This window comes from Protopterus annectens, chromosome 4.part0 (genome assembly GCF_019279795.1).
Source record: "Protopterus annectens isolate FY-2018-M chromosome 4.part0, PAN1.0, whole genome shotgun sequence".
Lineage (NCBI taxonomy): Eukaryota > Metazoa > Chordata > Ceratodontiformes > Protopteridae > Protopterus > Protopterus annectens.
This window is the reverse complement of record NC_056733.1, coordinates 58,333,913-58,351,544: the sequence shown is the minus strand read 5'-3', so window position 1 is coordinate 58,351,544 and position 17,632 is coordinate 58,333,913. Positions and strand designations below refer to the sequence as shown.

Sequence of the window (17,632 nt, the reverse complement as noted above, 5' to 3'; positions counted from 1 at the left end):
GTTTTACACTAGAGTCACTGACTTATCCATCTCATCACTCACTGTTATGTTAATCCAGACCATTTTCAATTCCAAAAGTCAAACAGATTAAAATTAGTACCCATCTTATCAGGCTTCATAAAACAGATGAAATGTTGTCTGCTGGAGGAGCCACCTGAAAATACTCAGGTACTCTTCCAGAATTATGTCCTGCGAATTACTGTTCTCTTGCTGGACTCAGATGGGACCATGTTAACTTTATACGTTTTTGGCAGGTTAAAGTAAATCTAATACCATGTTGCTTTCTTATTTAATAATTATTTTGCATTACTTCAGTAACAGAAAAGTTAGTAATGCTGCCTCACAGAACTTTGTTGTCCAGTTTGGTTTTTGGTTGTGGTACCTTCTGTGCAGGGTCTACACATCCTGCTGGAGTCCGTGTGGGCTTTAATGGGTGATCTGGTTTAGTCCTATATATTCAAAATACACCATAGGAGAACTGGCATTCCTCTAAATTGCTAGTAGGTAAGAGTGTTCTAAGGCAGTGTATGTGTTTTGCGATGGGCTGATTAATTCCTCTGCCTTGAACGCAGTAAATGCCAGAATGGCTCTATTTTGAATTAAGTGATTAATAAGAGAACAAAAGAATGAATGACACTGCACTGTTTGTGTTCAGCAAATTTACTATAACTAGATCATAAGTGAAAACGGCCCTAGTGGGCCCAGTTTATTTACATATAAAATGAGGAAAATGTTTCAATATTAGCTTATTGCCAGCAACTCATAAGTGATGACAATATCTGTTTTCTTGAGGTATACCCTCAATTTACCCCTAAAATGTTTCCTTTGACCATTACAGGATAACTTTACTAAAGAAGTTGTTTTGTAAGTCAGAGTCAGACAACCATGTCTGAGGGCTCCGTGATGACTCACATCTCAGTGAGAACACTGATGTCAATGCAGTCCTCTTTTCACTACATGGGGGAGCTGCTCAAGAAGATTCAATATTTGTACAGTCTTCTCTCAGCTTTTTAAATGAAGTTGGTGATCCACCTAAATTTCATATCCAAAAAACAGCAGGTACGAGAACAAAAGGACTTTACCACTAATGTGTCTACCATGGCTTGCCTACAATTCAGTAAGCACAAACTAGAGACAGTGCCGTCTCATCGAGTGCAACTTGGTGAAGCTGAGCTCATGGATTGCTGTATTTTTACAGGAAATCATTGCCAGTGTGAGTTATCAAGAGTGCACCAGAAGTGATTCATTTTTTTTGGTAGATTTTTTCCTTCCTCATGTTTGTACAAGTGTGCAGTTGGTATATTTAAGTTTGGGGGGGTCTGATCACCCCCCCCCAAACACACAGAATTCTTTATTATTTGTTTTTCATCCAGATGAGGATACAACCCGTCATAAACTTGCCCAGATGCAACAGTGGAAGCATCTGCTATTTTGTCTCTTTTAAGAACTAAAATGTGCTTTTAAAACTCCACCAATGCATGATGAATTTTGAAGGTTTTCTCTTCTACCTATTTTCCAGAGTGCCTGTTACATTTCTAACAAGCAAACATTTTCTCTAGAGCCAAGTAAAATGACACTGCTATCTCCAGGTCCACTGTTACTTGATTAAGGAATAACTTAGCAACTAAGCAAAACGTTGTGCAAATACACTTCACTTAACACTCCACAAGCAAGAATTACAAGTTATGTACTTATCATAACTTGGTATCTGTGTTGTCTTCTTTCATTTCTCCTCATGTTTAGTTCACAGATCTGACCCTCGGATCCAACTCCACTGCATTCTTACAGACTAGGATCCAAATATCAAGCTCCTCCCTCTTCCCATAATGCTCTGACCTCTGCCTAACCTCCTCAGATAGAGTCGATAACTAAATAACTGACAGTGCGTAGCGAGACAGAGAAAGAATTAAGAAACCAGAGGCTCAAACCAGGAACATCAGGTTCCTGAACAGTTCTCCCATAGGTCTTCTAGAGCACTGGGTGGGGGTGGGGGAGTGGCTGGGAGGGAAGGTGAAGAGGAACGAAAGAGGACAAAACAGATGTCAAGTTATGGTAAGTACATAACTTATAAATATGATGTTGTCCTTTCATTCCTCCTCACAGCTGGGTCACAGTCCCCAACTATACAACTCCTGGGTGGCCTCAAAGAAGGATATGCTGTTGCACTGCAGAACCAAAGGAACCCCTGCTCTTGGAAACCATGTCTAACTTGTAATGTACAACAAAAGTATGAGTTTTTTACCAGGTGGCAGCAGCACAAATATCATCTATCGATGCCATGAAAGAAAAAGCAGACGATGTGGACACAGACCTAGTTGAATGGGCCTTAGCAGGATGAGGCAAGTGGAGTCCATTTTTTGCATATATCAAAGAAATACAGTCTGTTATCCATTTAGCAAGAGTAATTTTAGAAAATGTGTGACCTAGGTGGCTCGGCGAAAAAGACACAAATAGTTGGCCTGATTTTCGACAATTGTTTTGTCCTATGAAGATAAAAGCGTAACTGTCTATGAACATCAAGCAAATAGAACATACATTCCCCCTTGGTAGAGAAATTTGGAAAGAAAACTGGCAATTGTATGGACTGGTTGAGTTTAGATTCTGTAACTATCTTGGGCATGAACAAGGGATTAGTACAAAGGGACTCTCTATCTTTATGGGAAATGATGTAAGGCAGCTTAGATGACAGCACATGGATTTCGAGACCCTTTTTGCCAAAGTAATAGAAAAACTGCCTTCCGAGAAAGGAACTTCAAGTCACAATCACTAGCTGGTTCAAAGGGCTTTTAGTTAGACCCTGTAGGACGACAGTAAGATCCCATGGCAGAGAAGGGTCTTTAAGTGGAGTTGAAAGATTCCCTTCAAGAAGGTCATACATAATTTGGAGGTAGCAAGAGAACCAAAAATATTTCCTGAATGGAAGTTCGAGATGGCTGGCAAACGTTTGATTGTAGAAATTCTGGCTCCCTCACTGAAGAGAGATGTGAGGAAGAGAAGAATGGCTGAGATCGGAGCTGAAAAAGGATTAGTGTTCTCCTTGGAGGCCCAGAAGACACATCTCTTCCATTTTTCACAAAGATTCTCAACAACCATGCCCCTATAAGAACCAAACGTATCAGAGTTAATATCTCCCCCTGGCTATCCAAGGAAACCAAACTAACTATGCTACAAAGAGACAAAACCTGGAAACTATATCAAAAATGAAACACCCCAACCACCTACTCGAATTCACGCAACTTTGCAACTCTGTAAAAAAACTCCTAACCACAGACCGTAAATCATACTACCTCAAATTTCAAACAATCAACCCCAAATAATACTGGTCCGCAGTCTCATCCCTCCTCCAACCAGGCAACAAAGATAGTCACAGGTTCATAGGTTGGTACTAGGCTATCGGCCCTAGGGCCTATACAAGCCTAGCCATAACAATTCCCTGGCTATTTCTTCCCACAGTATTTACTTCCCTGGACCCCTATCTAGCAGGACAAATGACGTGATACCCAGGGTGAATTTCCTGTCTCCCTTCCAATTGTCAAAGTTCCTTTTGAAGAGGGGCCAAAGAGGCACTCTGGCTGACATGTATGGGCAGTCTATTCCAGAGTCTGGGAAGTCTCTGGGTCAGGAACCTCTGCCTCCAGCATGTTTTGTTCATTGTGATGACAAGGTTTAGATCCCTGGAGTGTGTTGCTCTGAGGGATTGGGATTTCTTTAAGTGTAGCATATCCAACAGCTCTGGGTATGACATGGCCTTGTATGTTAAGCAGAGATTGCCTCTGAGTATACGATATGCGACAGAGTATAGCTGGAAATTTTTTAGATGGTCAGCATAGGGCATCTGCTTTAGGCCTGCAATTCTTTTAGTGAGGTATTTCTGAGGCCTTTCCAGTTGTTGCAGATGTCTTGAGAGGTACATACCAAATGGGGCATTGTATTCTATAATGGGTCTAATGAGGGACGAGTACAGTGGGACAATGACCTCCTTTTTTCTGGATGAAAAGCCCTTAGTGATGAGGTGTGCCACATAGAAGAATTTCCTGACTGTTGTGGCGATGTGGTTATCAAAGGTGAGACCACTGTCCACCTGTGTCCCTAAGTCTCTTATCACACTTTCGGTGTTTAGTGTACTGCCACCTATGTGGTAATTCATGGGTACATGTTTTTTCCCAAAGGGGATAACTACACATTTCTTGGCATTGAGCTTGAGCCCATGGCTCTGGCACCAAGCATCCGTTTCTCTAAGGCCCTTTTGTAGAATATCCACATCATTTGGGAATTCGACAATGGCTCCCAGTTTGCAGTCATCTGCAAACTTTGTTAGCCAGAGTCCCTTAGTGTTGGCCTGTACTTCAGAGAAGTAGATGTCAAACAAGAGCGGTCCCAGGACTGAACCCTGTGGTACTCCACTTGTCTGGAGCTGGATTTGGAGTTGGCTACTTTTACAGTGTGGGTTATTGTCAGTAAGCCAGTTGGCAACCCATCGAGTGATGTAGGGATTAATGCCCAGCTTAGTAAGTTTATCTTTGATTCCAGAGTGGGGGATGGTGTTGAAGGCCTTGGCGAGGGCCAGATACGCTGTGTGGGCCACCTTACCCTCGTCCACAACTCTGGAGACTGATTCAAAGTCAGTCAGTCAGGTTCAGGAGACAAGATCAGCCCTTCATGAACCTTAACTGGGTGGGGTCCAGTGTTTGAAGATAGCCAATGTCTTTGTTTATAAGTTCCATGATGATACGTTCCTGCTCTAACCCAAACAATACAGACCTGGACACTGCCACTCAATTTAACTCATTCTTCATAGACTCCATTGCCAAGGTGTCCTCCTCTTTCCCCCTCCCCCCAACCCCTCCACCAAATTACCTCCACCCCCCCCCCTTTCAACTTACAACCCATCCCCACACATACTGCAAAAAAAAATCTACTCCAACTCAAACTCAGCCGGAACGCACATGCCTATCTTCCAGCAACCTTCTTAAAACTATCGGTTGACAGCATAGCCCTTCCCATTTCCATCATAATCAACAGATCCATACAAGAAGCACATGTCCCATCTATCTGGCGCCAAGCTTACATCATCCCACTGCACAAAGGAGGAAGAAACACCAATACCTCCAATTTCAGACCTATAACTATCCTTTCCCCTCTTTCAAAAATCCTCGAGAAATGTATCCATTCTCAACTCATGTCACATCTTAATCTAAACAACCTTCTAAACCCCACTCAACACGGTTTTCGTCCGGGCCACAGTACCATAACTGCCTTCCTATCCTTTCTCAAAACTATAAATAAAGCTCGCGAGTCTGGCAAAATTGTATCCTCCCTGTTTCTCAACTTGTCCAAAGTTTTCGATACAGTCTCTCACCCTCTACTACTAACTCAACTGTCATCCCTTAACCTCTCCTCCTCCACCTTAGCATGGTTCTCAAGCTACCTCTGTGAACGTTAACAAGCCGTTCAATGGAAATCCTCAACCTCCCCCTTTCTACACGCCCCCCAATCGGGGTCCCTCAAGGTTTAGTTCTAGGACCTCTTCTCTTCAATATATTTACTAACCATTTCCACCAAGCCATCCCAAACTCTTCTATTATCCAATATGAAATGACTCAACAATCATCTGCTCTGCTTACAGCTTGTCCGACCCACTTCTGAAGACTCAGTCAGCCTTCTCCAAAACAGAATGCTGGATGAAAAATAACCACCTTGCCTTTATTGCAAATAAAATCAAACTAATGATCTTCTCCCCTTCTCCCCCTCCAGAAACTCCCCAACAAACAAAATCTCCATCTCAATACTTAGTAGCAATAACATCCCAATTGAAATAGTGCCTAACACCAAACTCCTTGACATCATCATTGACAACCATCTAAAATTTGACTCCCATATTCTGTCCTCCATTAAAAAAAAAAAAAAAAAACACCAAAAATTAGGACTCCTTTACAGGCACAACCACTATCTCTCGCTCCCACCACTAGAAAAACTCTTCCTCCTACCTTCTTCCCTCTGTCATGTACAGTGCCCCCCTCTTAAACAACCTCCAAGTAGGCCTACAATCCAAACTTGAATCATGCTATAATAAAATAAGCAAATTTACAACCAACTCAAAATGCTCCTCTCACCACTGCCACTCTCTCCATTTTCTACAGTGGCTCGAACATCTCAACTACCTGACCCTACTTAAACTTACTAATGCCCACAAACTCGTACACAAACCTACTAGCTGCCCCTCTCTCTCATCTGCCCTAAGTCCTTACATCCCCATCCGCTCACTCAGATCCGAAAACCAAAACCTCCTACAGACCTACAAACCTTCCCGTCCCTCTGGTCACTTCCTACTTTCCTGCTCCACCTCTAAACTATGGAACTCCCTCCCTCTCACCCTTTGCAACACCCCTGACCCCACCAAATTTAAGTCTGTTTTATTCTCTTATCTCTCAACTAAGTGGATCTGCCCACCCCACTCCCCCACCTAACCTCCCCCTCCAACCATCTACTTCACCACCTTCTACTTAAACACATTCCTTCAACCTCTCTACAGTATCTAATCAGAAGAAAAAAACATTTTTATATATATCCTAAACTATTTCTCATTTAAAATGTGTTGCATATGTAATATCTATCTCCCTGTGAACCTACTGTACTGCTTACTCTATGAATCTTAATATTTTGTATAACTGTATGATGTATTCCTCTGTAAAGTCAATTGCTCATTTCATATTTTAATATGTAACTCTTTTGTATCCTTGTTAATATTGTGATTGTTTCTGGAGCTTATCTCCCTGGGCCTCCACTGAAAATGGGCGCCTCGTGGCCCAGCCGGACTTCCCCAGTTATCAAACTAAAATAAATAAATAAAATTTACTCCTATAAACTTTCTTGGTAGACAGTTTCTCGGAAGCTAGTATAATATCTCACAAAGGGGAGGCAAGCCTGGACATCTGTACAATTAGTGGAAGTGAAGAAACCAAGCAGTCAGTTTGAGGGATAGTAGATTGGGATGAAAACCCTCTAATGGGGGAAGGAGGAGGTCCTGTTTGGGTTCCAGAATCCATGGAGGATATTTCAGGTGAGACAAGAGAAAGGGGAACCAAATATGACGAGGCCAGTAGGGGGCAATGAGGATTACCGAGGTCTTCAACTGTTTTGCTTTCTGTAAAAATTTTGGAATCAAGGATACAGGGGGATAAGAGTACAGGAGACCGGGGGGACCAATCATGAAGCAGAGCATCCCTTAGGGACTCCCTCGGAGGGGGGGGGGGTCAGAGTGAAGTAGCTGCTGCACTTGTTCTGAACAGATTCAAACAGATCGCAGTAGTGTTGGCCCCAACAGCTGAAGATCAGGTCTGCTATGGACTGACTGAGGAACCACTCGTAAGGGGTCTGGATGGACCTGCAGAGTTTGTCTGTGAGAATGTTGGACTTGCCCAGTATGTGAGGTGCAAACAGAAAGTGGTCTGAAGACCTTGCCCATTCCCAGACCATCATGGCCTCTCTACACAAGGAATAAGAGCAGGTTCCTCCTTGTTTGTTGATGTACCAGACGACTGACATTTTGTCTTTGTGGATCCCAATAGTTCCTAGAGGGAGAACGTCTTGAAAGGTTTGCAACATGAGAACTACTCTCATCTCCAGAACACTAACAAGCAATCTAGTCTCTACAAGTATCCATGTGCTTTGGACTATCTTTCCCTTGAAATGCCCCCTACACCCCAACTGGGAAGCATCAGTGGCCACTGTGGCTGAGGGGAAGGAAGCAGGAATGATCTGCCAATTGTCAGGTCATCCAACAGAAGTTACCATTGGAGATGTTTTCTGCAGACAGAAGTCAACTTGATAGGAGCTGATAGGGGCTGGTAGAGAATAGACCACTGAGCAGCGAAGATCCACTGAAGCACTCACACAGAAAACCTTGCCACCGGAACTAAGGGAATGACATCTACCATAGATCCAAGAGCCTGAAGTATTAGTTTTGCCGATGGGGATGGCCGGTTCAACATGGCTCGAACATGGTCTCTCAATGTCTGTATACGATGAGGGGGTAGCTATGCAATCTGATTTGATGTGTCCAAAAAGCCCCAGATGAATTCTAAGCTCTGTACCAGAGACAGATTAAATGTTGTCAGGTTTATGGTGATGCCCAGATGACTGTCAAGATTGAAAGAGTAATACTTGGCCTGAATTAGTTGATCCCTGGTTGGGGCAGTGAACAGCCAGTCATCCAGAAATGAAAACACCCAGAATCCTTGCAGTCTCAGGTGAGCTACGACTACTGCCATGCATTTGGTAATCATCCTGGGAGCTATGGTGAATCCAAAGGGCAGAGCTCTGAAATGATAGTGACTGGCTCCCAGCCGAAAGCACAGTTGACTTCTGGAGCATCTGTCTATTTTGATGTGATAATACGCATCCTGTAAGTCCAGCGAGTACATCCAATTATCCTTTTGCAAGAGAGGTAAAATTGACTGTAATGTAACCATTTGGAACTTTGTCTTCTTTACAAACAAATTCAGTTTGCTTAGATCCAGAATGGGTCTTAGGTTTTCTATGGCACTAAAAAGAAGCACTAGTAAGTTCCAAAACCTTTTTGTTTAGTCGGGACCTCTTGGATGACACTTTTTTTGCAGTACTTTTTGAATTTCTAAATCTGCGTACTCTAACTGGGTGCAACATCGGGGAGTTTCTTTAACCTCTCTAGTGGAGGAAGGAAAAAGGGAATGTAATAACCTCTGGACATAATCTTTGGCACCCATTTGTTTTGTGTTAGATTGGTCCAGGCAGTTCGGTGCAACAATAAATGACCCCCGACTGTCTCCAGAGATGAGCAGTTGGGCAGTGCTTCAGAAGCACTGACAGGGCTTATCAGAGAAAGGTTCTCTGAAGCCCTGGTTCTGCGGTCCTCCTCTGCCCCTGGGGCAGCAGCTCCCACTGAAAACTCCTCCTCTGTCCCTGGAGGAAGAATCCCCGCATTGATAATGGGAAAACCCCCAGGATTTTCGGAACCAGGTTACCTTGCCATTACGCTGGTTTCCAGAGAAGGTGAGCTGAGGGGTTGAAAACCTGACCCCGACGGCAGACAAAGTCTTCCCTTCCTGCAGGTTAGGGTATCTTTGATAGCTGGCCCAAATAAAGACGAGCCAACAAACAGGGTGTTCACAAAGGACAACTTAAAGAATGCCATGAAATCACAAAGCCTCATCCAGGCATGCCTTCTAATAGCAATACTTTAGCCGGCTATCCGTGAGGTGCCCTCCATGGAATGGGAGATAAGCATCGTGGAAGAATTGGAAAAGGAATAGAGAGTTGCCAGTTGGGGAGAAACTTTGGTGAAGTCCTCTGTTAACATAGTCTCTGATAGACAGTCAGAAAGCTTCTTAACCAGATCCCTCTGTAATGGAGTAAAATGTACCAGGCAGTTTAACGGTCTCAGCAAGAAAGTGGCCGAGGAGTAAATGCGTTTACCAAACCCATTCATAGCCTTGGACTCCCTGTTCGGTGGATGGACAGTGGAGTTTTGTTCAGCTAGTTCTTTCTTGGTAGCTGCTGCCAGAACCATGACATCTACTGGAACACCCTTGGTCCAGTATGGTCTGTCCTTAGGGGTGGACAAGAATTTATCTGGTCATTTTGGAATTAGTTCAATCATGTCTGGCTCCTTCCAGGCTTGGTAGGACACCAGATCCACAAGCTCATCTGCCTGGAGGTCACCCAGGATGTAGATGGGCTTGTCCTAAAAGAAAGGTTAGGGATCCCAGATCCAAGGATTCCAGGTAGAACAGGACCTGAACTGTCCAGCACCAAAGCGCCGAGAGGAGGAGACCACTCTGACAGAGTTGGAGCAGAGCTCTTCTCCCCAGACCCGATGGAAACATCCCTGAGCCGAGACCTGCTGCGATCTGAAAACATCAGAGCAGTGGAAGTCAGGGAAGCAGTCAGAGTAGAGGAAGGACACCTCCTCAGATCTAATCCCAGCTCTCTCTGGTAGCTACAATCCTGGGACTCAGATACCAAAGAAAGGACTGGAGAAGGAGAATGCACTGGAATAGAAATGGTCGCAGATCCCAGAGAGGACGGAACAGACAAAACCCCCATCTGGATACAAACCTTGAGGATCATCCTTATCATCCTGTCCATGTTAGCCTCAGAAAGAAGACCTGGAGGAGGCTACTGATGGTCGTTTAGAATGTTTAACGGGTGTCTGCAGCAGTCTGGAGGGAAATGCAGCCCCCACGACCAATTCAGGAGTTCGACTCCTCATTGTAGGATCCGAAGTTGAAGTGGAAGCTCTGGAAGAAAGGGCTACATGAATAATACCGCTTGGATCCGAGGAGTGTTTCAGATCCACTGGGGCCGAGATTGGTCTCTGATCCAACCTTGTCAGACTCAAAGGTCTTGGTAAATTTGGAAGGTGGCTCCGACGAAGTCCTGGAGGGCTTTGCGAGGGCATTTTTTGGGGGTCAGCAGTCAGGGGATTGAGCCCCTGGAGGGACATCAGAAGCAGGCAAAAGACCCTGAAGAATCAATTTGTTCTTCCAGTCGGCAATAGCCTTGGGATTACATCATTCACGAATGGAGCTGACCGCAGATGTTCAGCTCCAAGACAATAAAAACATCTGTTATGAGTGTCAGAATGGAGTATTTTGTGCCTGCATTCTGAATACTGTTTAAATCCGGCAGGCTTATCAGACATCACGCGCCCACCAGAAACAACAATAAGGCTACCTCAAAGAGCAAGCACCCTCACTCAGAAAGGAAACAGCACAGAGCTAAAGTTATTATTATTATTTAACAAAAAGGTAAAATGGCAGAGAGAGAGAGAAAAGCACAGGCCAATGCCCAACAGCAGAACAAGGGAAAGGGATAGAAAAATTAACTACTAACCTTACACTGCTTAGGAAGTGGAGGAAGGATTGGAAAGGAATCAAAAAAGACTTATCTGAGTTATGAAAATTACTGAAAGATTCCCACTAATCTAGTAGAAGTCTCGAGATTCCAGAAACCACGTCTGTTATTGCCGGTGGCAAACAAGATCTGAAGAGGTTAAGCAGTGGACAGAGCATTATGGGAAGAGGGAGGAACTTGAAACTTGGATCCTAATCTGTAAGAATGCAGCCGAGTCAGATCAGAGGGTCGGATCCATCACCCAACTGTGAGGAGGAATGAAAGGGACATCAGATACATTTTTCATTTTCAGTGTTAATCTTCTAAACCTATAATTCTCACTAGGCATCCCTCTAGAAGACCCGTGAAGAAGATATTTTACATTTCTTTTCTTAAATGTGCAGCGTCTTCTTTCATGGCATCAGAATGCTCCTTGAGCTGAAGTGATGTGTTGCTATACACTAATTTAACAGACCACTAGCAGGTAAGCAATCAATTAGGTAAGTGAATTAAGTGCCACTGCAATGCAGAAAGGTTCAAGATTTATACTCTTATCACTGTATTTAATAGAGCTAACTCAGATTAACAAGTCTTTTTCTTCAGGAGTTTTTTTTTTTTTTTTTTACAGCAAATTAATGTTCTTATAACTTTTCTCCCCTTTTCCTGTAACGTGTGCTGCAATTCAAAAGAAGGGGAAGGCTAGAAAAGCTGAATGGAATGCCCAGGTTTAAAAATAAATCCTGCCAGGACTAAACATTAGCATTCTTATTCACATGAAAACATTAGGCCAAAGCAGCCTAATGAATGCCTCTTGCAGCGCTCTGATACTACTCAAGAGGTTTGCCAGCTGTGCGAATAAATGCATGTTGCAATCTTACATTTGATGAATGTCAAAATACAGGATAAGAAATGCAACCATAGGGTCAATAGAGTATTCTTTTAAATCTATAAGCAAACCTAATGTTCTACAGCTGATGTTAATTATTTAAAATCTGTACTGGCAGAGGTCACATGATATTGTGGCTTAGCAGTTACTCAGAAATCTTAATGAATCTTGTACCTTATTCTGAAACTGAAATGTATTTTTCAACTGCAAAAAGGCCGGATATCCATCCATTAAACAGTTTTTGCCTCATAATTTATTAATGGAACAGCACAAGCCAGGGGAAGGAAGACCGGATTCAAAGACATACAAAAGAATTTACAAATGCAATATGGCACATCCCTGAAAGAAACATAGAAGTGACTCAACTACAAATAACTTGGCCCAAAAATAAACAGATAATGTTCCAAATGTTCAGATAATGGTGTTTATTTTCTAGTAGGGCATGTTCAGAGACATCACAGCATTCTTTCCTAAAATGAGTGCAGGCACACTGGTAAAAACAGATGATAGACAAATTAACATTTGGTGAAATACTTGGAAGTCTTTACAAATTTCAGAAATAAAGAAATGAAATGGCATTGCCCTTCCTGTCAAATTTACCATGTCTGTGAACAACGCAGTGAAGGTGTAATCACACATCTTGGTACACTGACTCGGAGACCTAAAATGTACAAAATCACTACTACCCGAATTCCCAAAAAATGTCTAACTGACCTTGCAGAACACTAACTAAAATATTTATGGCTGTTAATTATTTTCATTTTACAAGTGTGCTTCTTATGTATTATTTTTTTACAGAATAACTGGATACTTGCCCAGTTTTCAAAACTGTTTGAATCATGTGAAGACTAAAAATGTTTTAACCCCTGCCTCAGACACATCTGATAATTTGAAATACCCTTTAAATCATTAACCGATACAACAAAAAAAAAACAGAGGTCTACCATCTCATGTCACCAAAAAATGCAAAAAAATTGGCTTTTTGCTTTATTCTTTTTATACAGCTACTGTAAATATCATCTCCCGTTCGATTGTCAGTGGGAGCGCCTTCTGTGTGGAGTCTGCATGTCCTCCCCGTGGTCGAGTGGCGCTCGAAAGACATGCGTAGAATGGGCGTGCCTTCGTTGAAGGTTGGGCAATGAGCTGGCACCTCGGCACCCTAAAAAAAAAATCTACTGCCAATCATTAGCAGACCGGAGTTCCGCTGTGGCGACCCCTAACCTGGAAAAGCCAAAAGAAGAACTAACTAACTATAAATCTTATAAATACCACAAGTTCCTAATCTCACTGATGCAGAGAAATGAAAATTCAAACGCAGCACAGATGAGCTATATGATATATCAAGAGTCTCCACAGTGACAACAGTTACAAATTCAAGCAGTGGTCTCCAAGCTTACAACCCTCCATACTCTGAATTAAGACAAAATAACATCCATCAACCAAAAGAAATAATCATTTCTTACCTGCCCAATGTTATAGCTGTTAACAATCACAGCCAAAATAAAAGCCGTCATGGTTCTGTGTTCAGCCTGAAAAAAGCAGCAGAAAAAATAGTAAAAAAATAACAAAGTGGTAAAACAGTAGAAAACAGACCTCACTGCAGGTGCAACCAATCTACAACAAAATACAACCATTTGGGTCTGCTATACAGAACGGCACTGAATGGATGGAAGGAAGGAGTTGCTAAACTTCACAAAGTGTAGAATACTGTGATCAGTTATACTCACAGCCCTGGGTTCACCTTCTCCTTTATATGAATTAACAGTTCTGAAATACCAAAACAGTAAAGCTTACATAAATCAGTAACTTTAATAGCACCTTCTTGACTATATTGCATGAAATAAAACTGTAGCATATCAAGTAATATGTGATTTAAATTCTGAAACGATAAACTATAATCAACATGCCATCTGGCACATTACTCTGACTAAGGTCTATTAAAAATTATTCAATAAACACATCTGAGTGAGGAACACACTAAAGACTACTGAGACAGGCTGTTGCAGGAGTAAAATACATGTTCTTCCAGCTCTGTGCTGCCAGTCACTGTTCAGCCTGCTTCCAAGAGCACAACTACCCTTGGTGCACCAAAAAACTTGGCCAACACGCTCCACTATGTAAAGCTGGCATTACCCTCATGCCATCTGCAGGTCTTCTAGTAAGACTATCAAAAATATCACATAATGAAAATTACAGCAATTTGACCACACCAACATATACAGGTTATTAAAAGCAGGCTAAACAAAAAACACAGCTGTAAGAGTTTCACTCTGAAAAATCTATTGTTATGGTGACTTCCTTACACTACTGAGCCGTATTTCATTGGTACTCCAAACACAGTAAAGGAAATGTACACAGTTCCAAGAAGTACTCACAAATGGTTACTGCTACCCCCACAAGCAACCTAGCACTTAAAATTTGGTGACTCCTGCTTAAGGTGTGTAGCATTTTAGCTGCTCATTCAAAACTATTTAGAGAAATTATTTTTAGATTTGTAATTCTCTTTACACAAGCTACATACATACTGTTAGAGGCATTCATTTAGACTGTTGCAGACATAATACAACTTACTAAAGCCCAATGATTCTGAATGATGTTCAGAAAAACAATTTACTCTCTAGAGTATAAACAGAATACCAGGCTATACTCTTGACCTAAAACAGACTGTTTAAGGAAGAACACCTTGCAGGATCCTATCATGCACAGCTTTGGTCCCAGACTACCCATCTGATCTGGAATTTATTTATTTATTCATTTGTTGACCGGGAAAGTCCACTAGGCCAATGACCCATTTTCAGTGGAGGCCTGAGGAGAAAAGCTCCATACAATCACAGAAATTTCTACATAACATCAGCTTAACTTTGAAAGTCAAGAAAGTTTTTACACAATACAAACTGAAGTAGATATACAAGACAAATACATATTGTAGAGGTATACAATGCAAGAAAATAAACACAGTGTGTTAGATTTTTAGTAATTATGTTTGTATATTCTCATAAGTAAGAATACTGTTTAATCAATTCTGTTTATTCAGCCACAGAAAAAAGAAAGCAAGAGAGACTGGATACGAAGAGAGTAAATTGCAACAATATTAAGTTAGTAAAAGTATTTGTAGTGTACAGAGGCCAAAATATTTAAGGTGGTTTAATTATATGACTAAAAGAAGAGACAAGGTTATTGAGAGAGTGTTCTTTTAGTGCAAATTTAAATGTTTTTAAAGAGTCTAGTTGGGTAAGAGAGAGAGGGAGTGCATTCCAAAGTTTGGCAATGGCATGGGAATAGAGACATTGTCCAGCTCTTTTGTTGGGTTTAGTTATGGTTAAGAGTGGTTTGTTAGATGGTTAAGAGTGGTTTGTTAGAGGACCTAAGATGCAGAGTAGGGGTGTGTGTTTGTATTATAGTTTGAAGGGATGGGCAGAAGTCTAGATTATTTAGTAGTTTGTGGGTGAGAGAAAGTTGGGAGTAATGTAAGTAATGAGGGAACTCAAACCAGTTTATAGATTTAATGGCCAGGCAATGATGTGTGCGAGTTGGCAAGTTGGCGACAAACTTGGCTATTTTATAGTAGCATGATTGCAGTTTGTTCAGGAGAGATGTGTGTAGGTTAGTGAAAATGGGGCAACCATAGAGGCAGGAGGGTAGAAGTAGACTATTAGTTAGTTTCAACTTGGTAGACTTGTCCAAATAGAGTTTATGCCTATAGAGTTTGCCAAGCTTAAAATTGGTCTTTTTGATTGAGCTGAGTATATGAGTCTCAAAGGATAGTTTGTCATCAGTTGTGATGCCAAGTAGTTTGGGTGTTTTTACAATTTTCATTTCTGTATTGTTTTGAGAGAATATTTTAAATTCAAACGCAGCACAGATGAGCTATATGATATATCAAGAGTCTCCACAGTGACAACAGTTACAAATTCAAGCAGTGGTCTCCAAGCTTACAACCCTCCATACTCTGAATTAAGACAAAATAACATCCATCAACCAAAAGAAATAATCATTTCTTACCTGCCCAATGTTATAGCTGTTAACAATCACAGCCAAAATAAAAGCCGTCATGGTTCTGTGTTCAGCCTGAAAAAAGCAGCAGAAAAATAGTAAAAAAATAACAAAGTGGTAAAACAGTAGAAAACAGACCTCACTGCAGGTGCAACCAATCTACAACAAAATACAACCATTTGGGTCTGCTATACAGAACGGCACTGAATGGATGGAAGGAAGGAGTTGCTAAACTTCACAAAGTGTAGAATACTGTGATCAGTTATACTCACAGCCCTGGGTTCACCTTCTCCTTTATATGAATTAACAGTTCTGAAATACCAAAACAGTAAAGCTTACATAAATCAGTAACTTTAATAGCACCTTCTTGACTATATTGCATGAAATAAAACTGTAGCATATCAAGTAATATGTGATTTAAATTCTGAAACGATAAACTATAATCAACATGCCATCTGGCACATTACTCTGACTAAGGTCTATTAAAAATTATTCAATAAACACATCTGAGTGAGGAACACACTAAAGACTACTGAGACAGGCTGTTGCAGGAGTAAAATACATGTTCTTCCAGCTCTGTGCTGCCAGTCACTGTTCAGCCTGCTTCCAAGAGCACAACTACCCTTGGTGCACCAAAAAACTTGGCCAACACGCTCCACTATGTAAAGCTGGCATTACCCTCATGCCATCTGCAGGTCTTCTAGTAAGACTATCAAAAATATCACATAATGAAAATTACAGCAATTTGACCACACCAACATATACAGGTTATTAAAAGCAGGCTAAACAAAAAACACAGCTGTAAGAGTTTCACTCTGAAAAATCTATTGTTATGGTGACTTCCTTACACTACTGAGCCGTATTTCATTGGTACTCCAAACACAGTAAAGGAAATGTACACAGTTCCAAGAAGTACTCACAAATGGTTACTGCTACCCCCACAAGCAACCTAGCACTTAAAATTTGGTGACTCCCCCCCCCCCGTACTTAAGGTGTGTAGCATTTTAGCTGCTCATTCAAAAACTATTTAGAGAAATTATTTTTAGATTTGTAATTCTCTTTACACAAGCTACATACATACTGTTAGAGGCATTCATTTAGACTGTTGCAGACATAATACAACTTACTAAAGCCCAATGATTCTGAATGATGTTCAGAAAAACAATTTACTCTCTAGAGTATAAACAGAATACCAGGCTATACTCTTGACCTAAAACAGACTGTTTAAGGAAGAACACCTTGCAGGATCCTATCATGCACAGCTTTGGTCCCAGACTACCCATCTGATCTGGAATTTATTTATTTATTCATTTGTTGACCGGGAAAGTCCACTAGGCCAATGACCCATTTTCAGTGGAGGCCTGAGGAGAAAAGCTCCATACAATCACAGAAATTTCTACATAACATCAGCTTAACTTTGAAAGTCAAGAAAGTTTTTACACAATACAAACTGAAGTAGATATACAAGACAAATACATATTGTAGAGGTATACAATGCAAGAAAATAAACACAGTGTGTTAGATTTTTAGTAATTATGTTTGTATATTCTCATAAGTAAGAATACTGTTTAATCAATTCTGTTTATTCAGCCACAGAAAAAAGAAAGCAAGAGAGACTGGATACGAAGAGAGTAAATTGCAACAATATTAAGTTAGTAAAAGTATTTGTAGTGTACAGAGGCCAAAATATTTAAGGTGGTTTAATTATATGACTAAAAGAAGAGACAAGGTTATTGAGAGAGTGTTCTTTTAGTGCAAATTTAAATGTTTTTAAAGAGTCTAGTTGGGTAAGAGAGAGAGGGAGTGCATTCCAAAGTTTGGCAATGGCATGGGAATAGAGACATTGTCCAGCTCTTTTGTTGGGTTTAGTTATGGTTAAGA

At 41.2% G+C, this 17,632-nt stretch overlaps 1 protein-coding gene across 1 annotated transcript in view; it reads right to left on the bottom strand.

Moving 5' to 3' along the window:
- RPTOR (regulatory associated protein of MTOR complex 1) overlaps positions 1 to 17,632 on the bottom strand; it is a 5,042,670-nt gene that overhangs the window by 2,107,977 nt on the left and 2,917,061 nt on the right. The window contains exon 15 of the mRNA XM_044068087.1: positions 15,761 to 15,826. Within this exon, the coding sequence (XP_043924022.1) occupies positions 15,761 to 15,826 (66 nt within the window). The remainder of the gene's footprint in view (positions 1 to 15,760; positions 15,827 to 17,632) is intronic.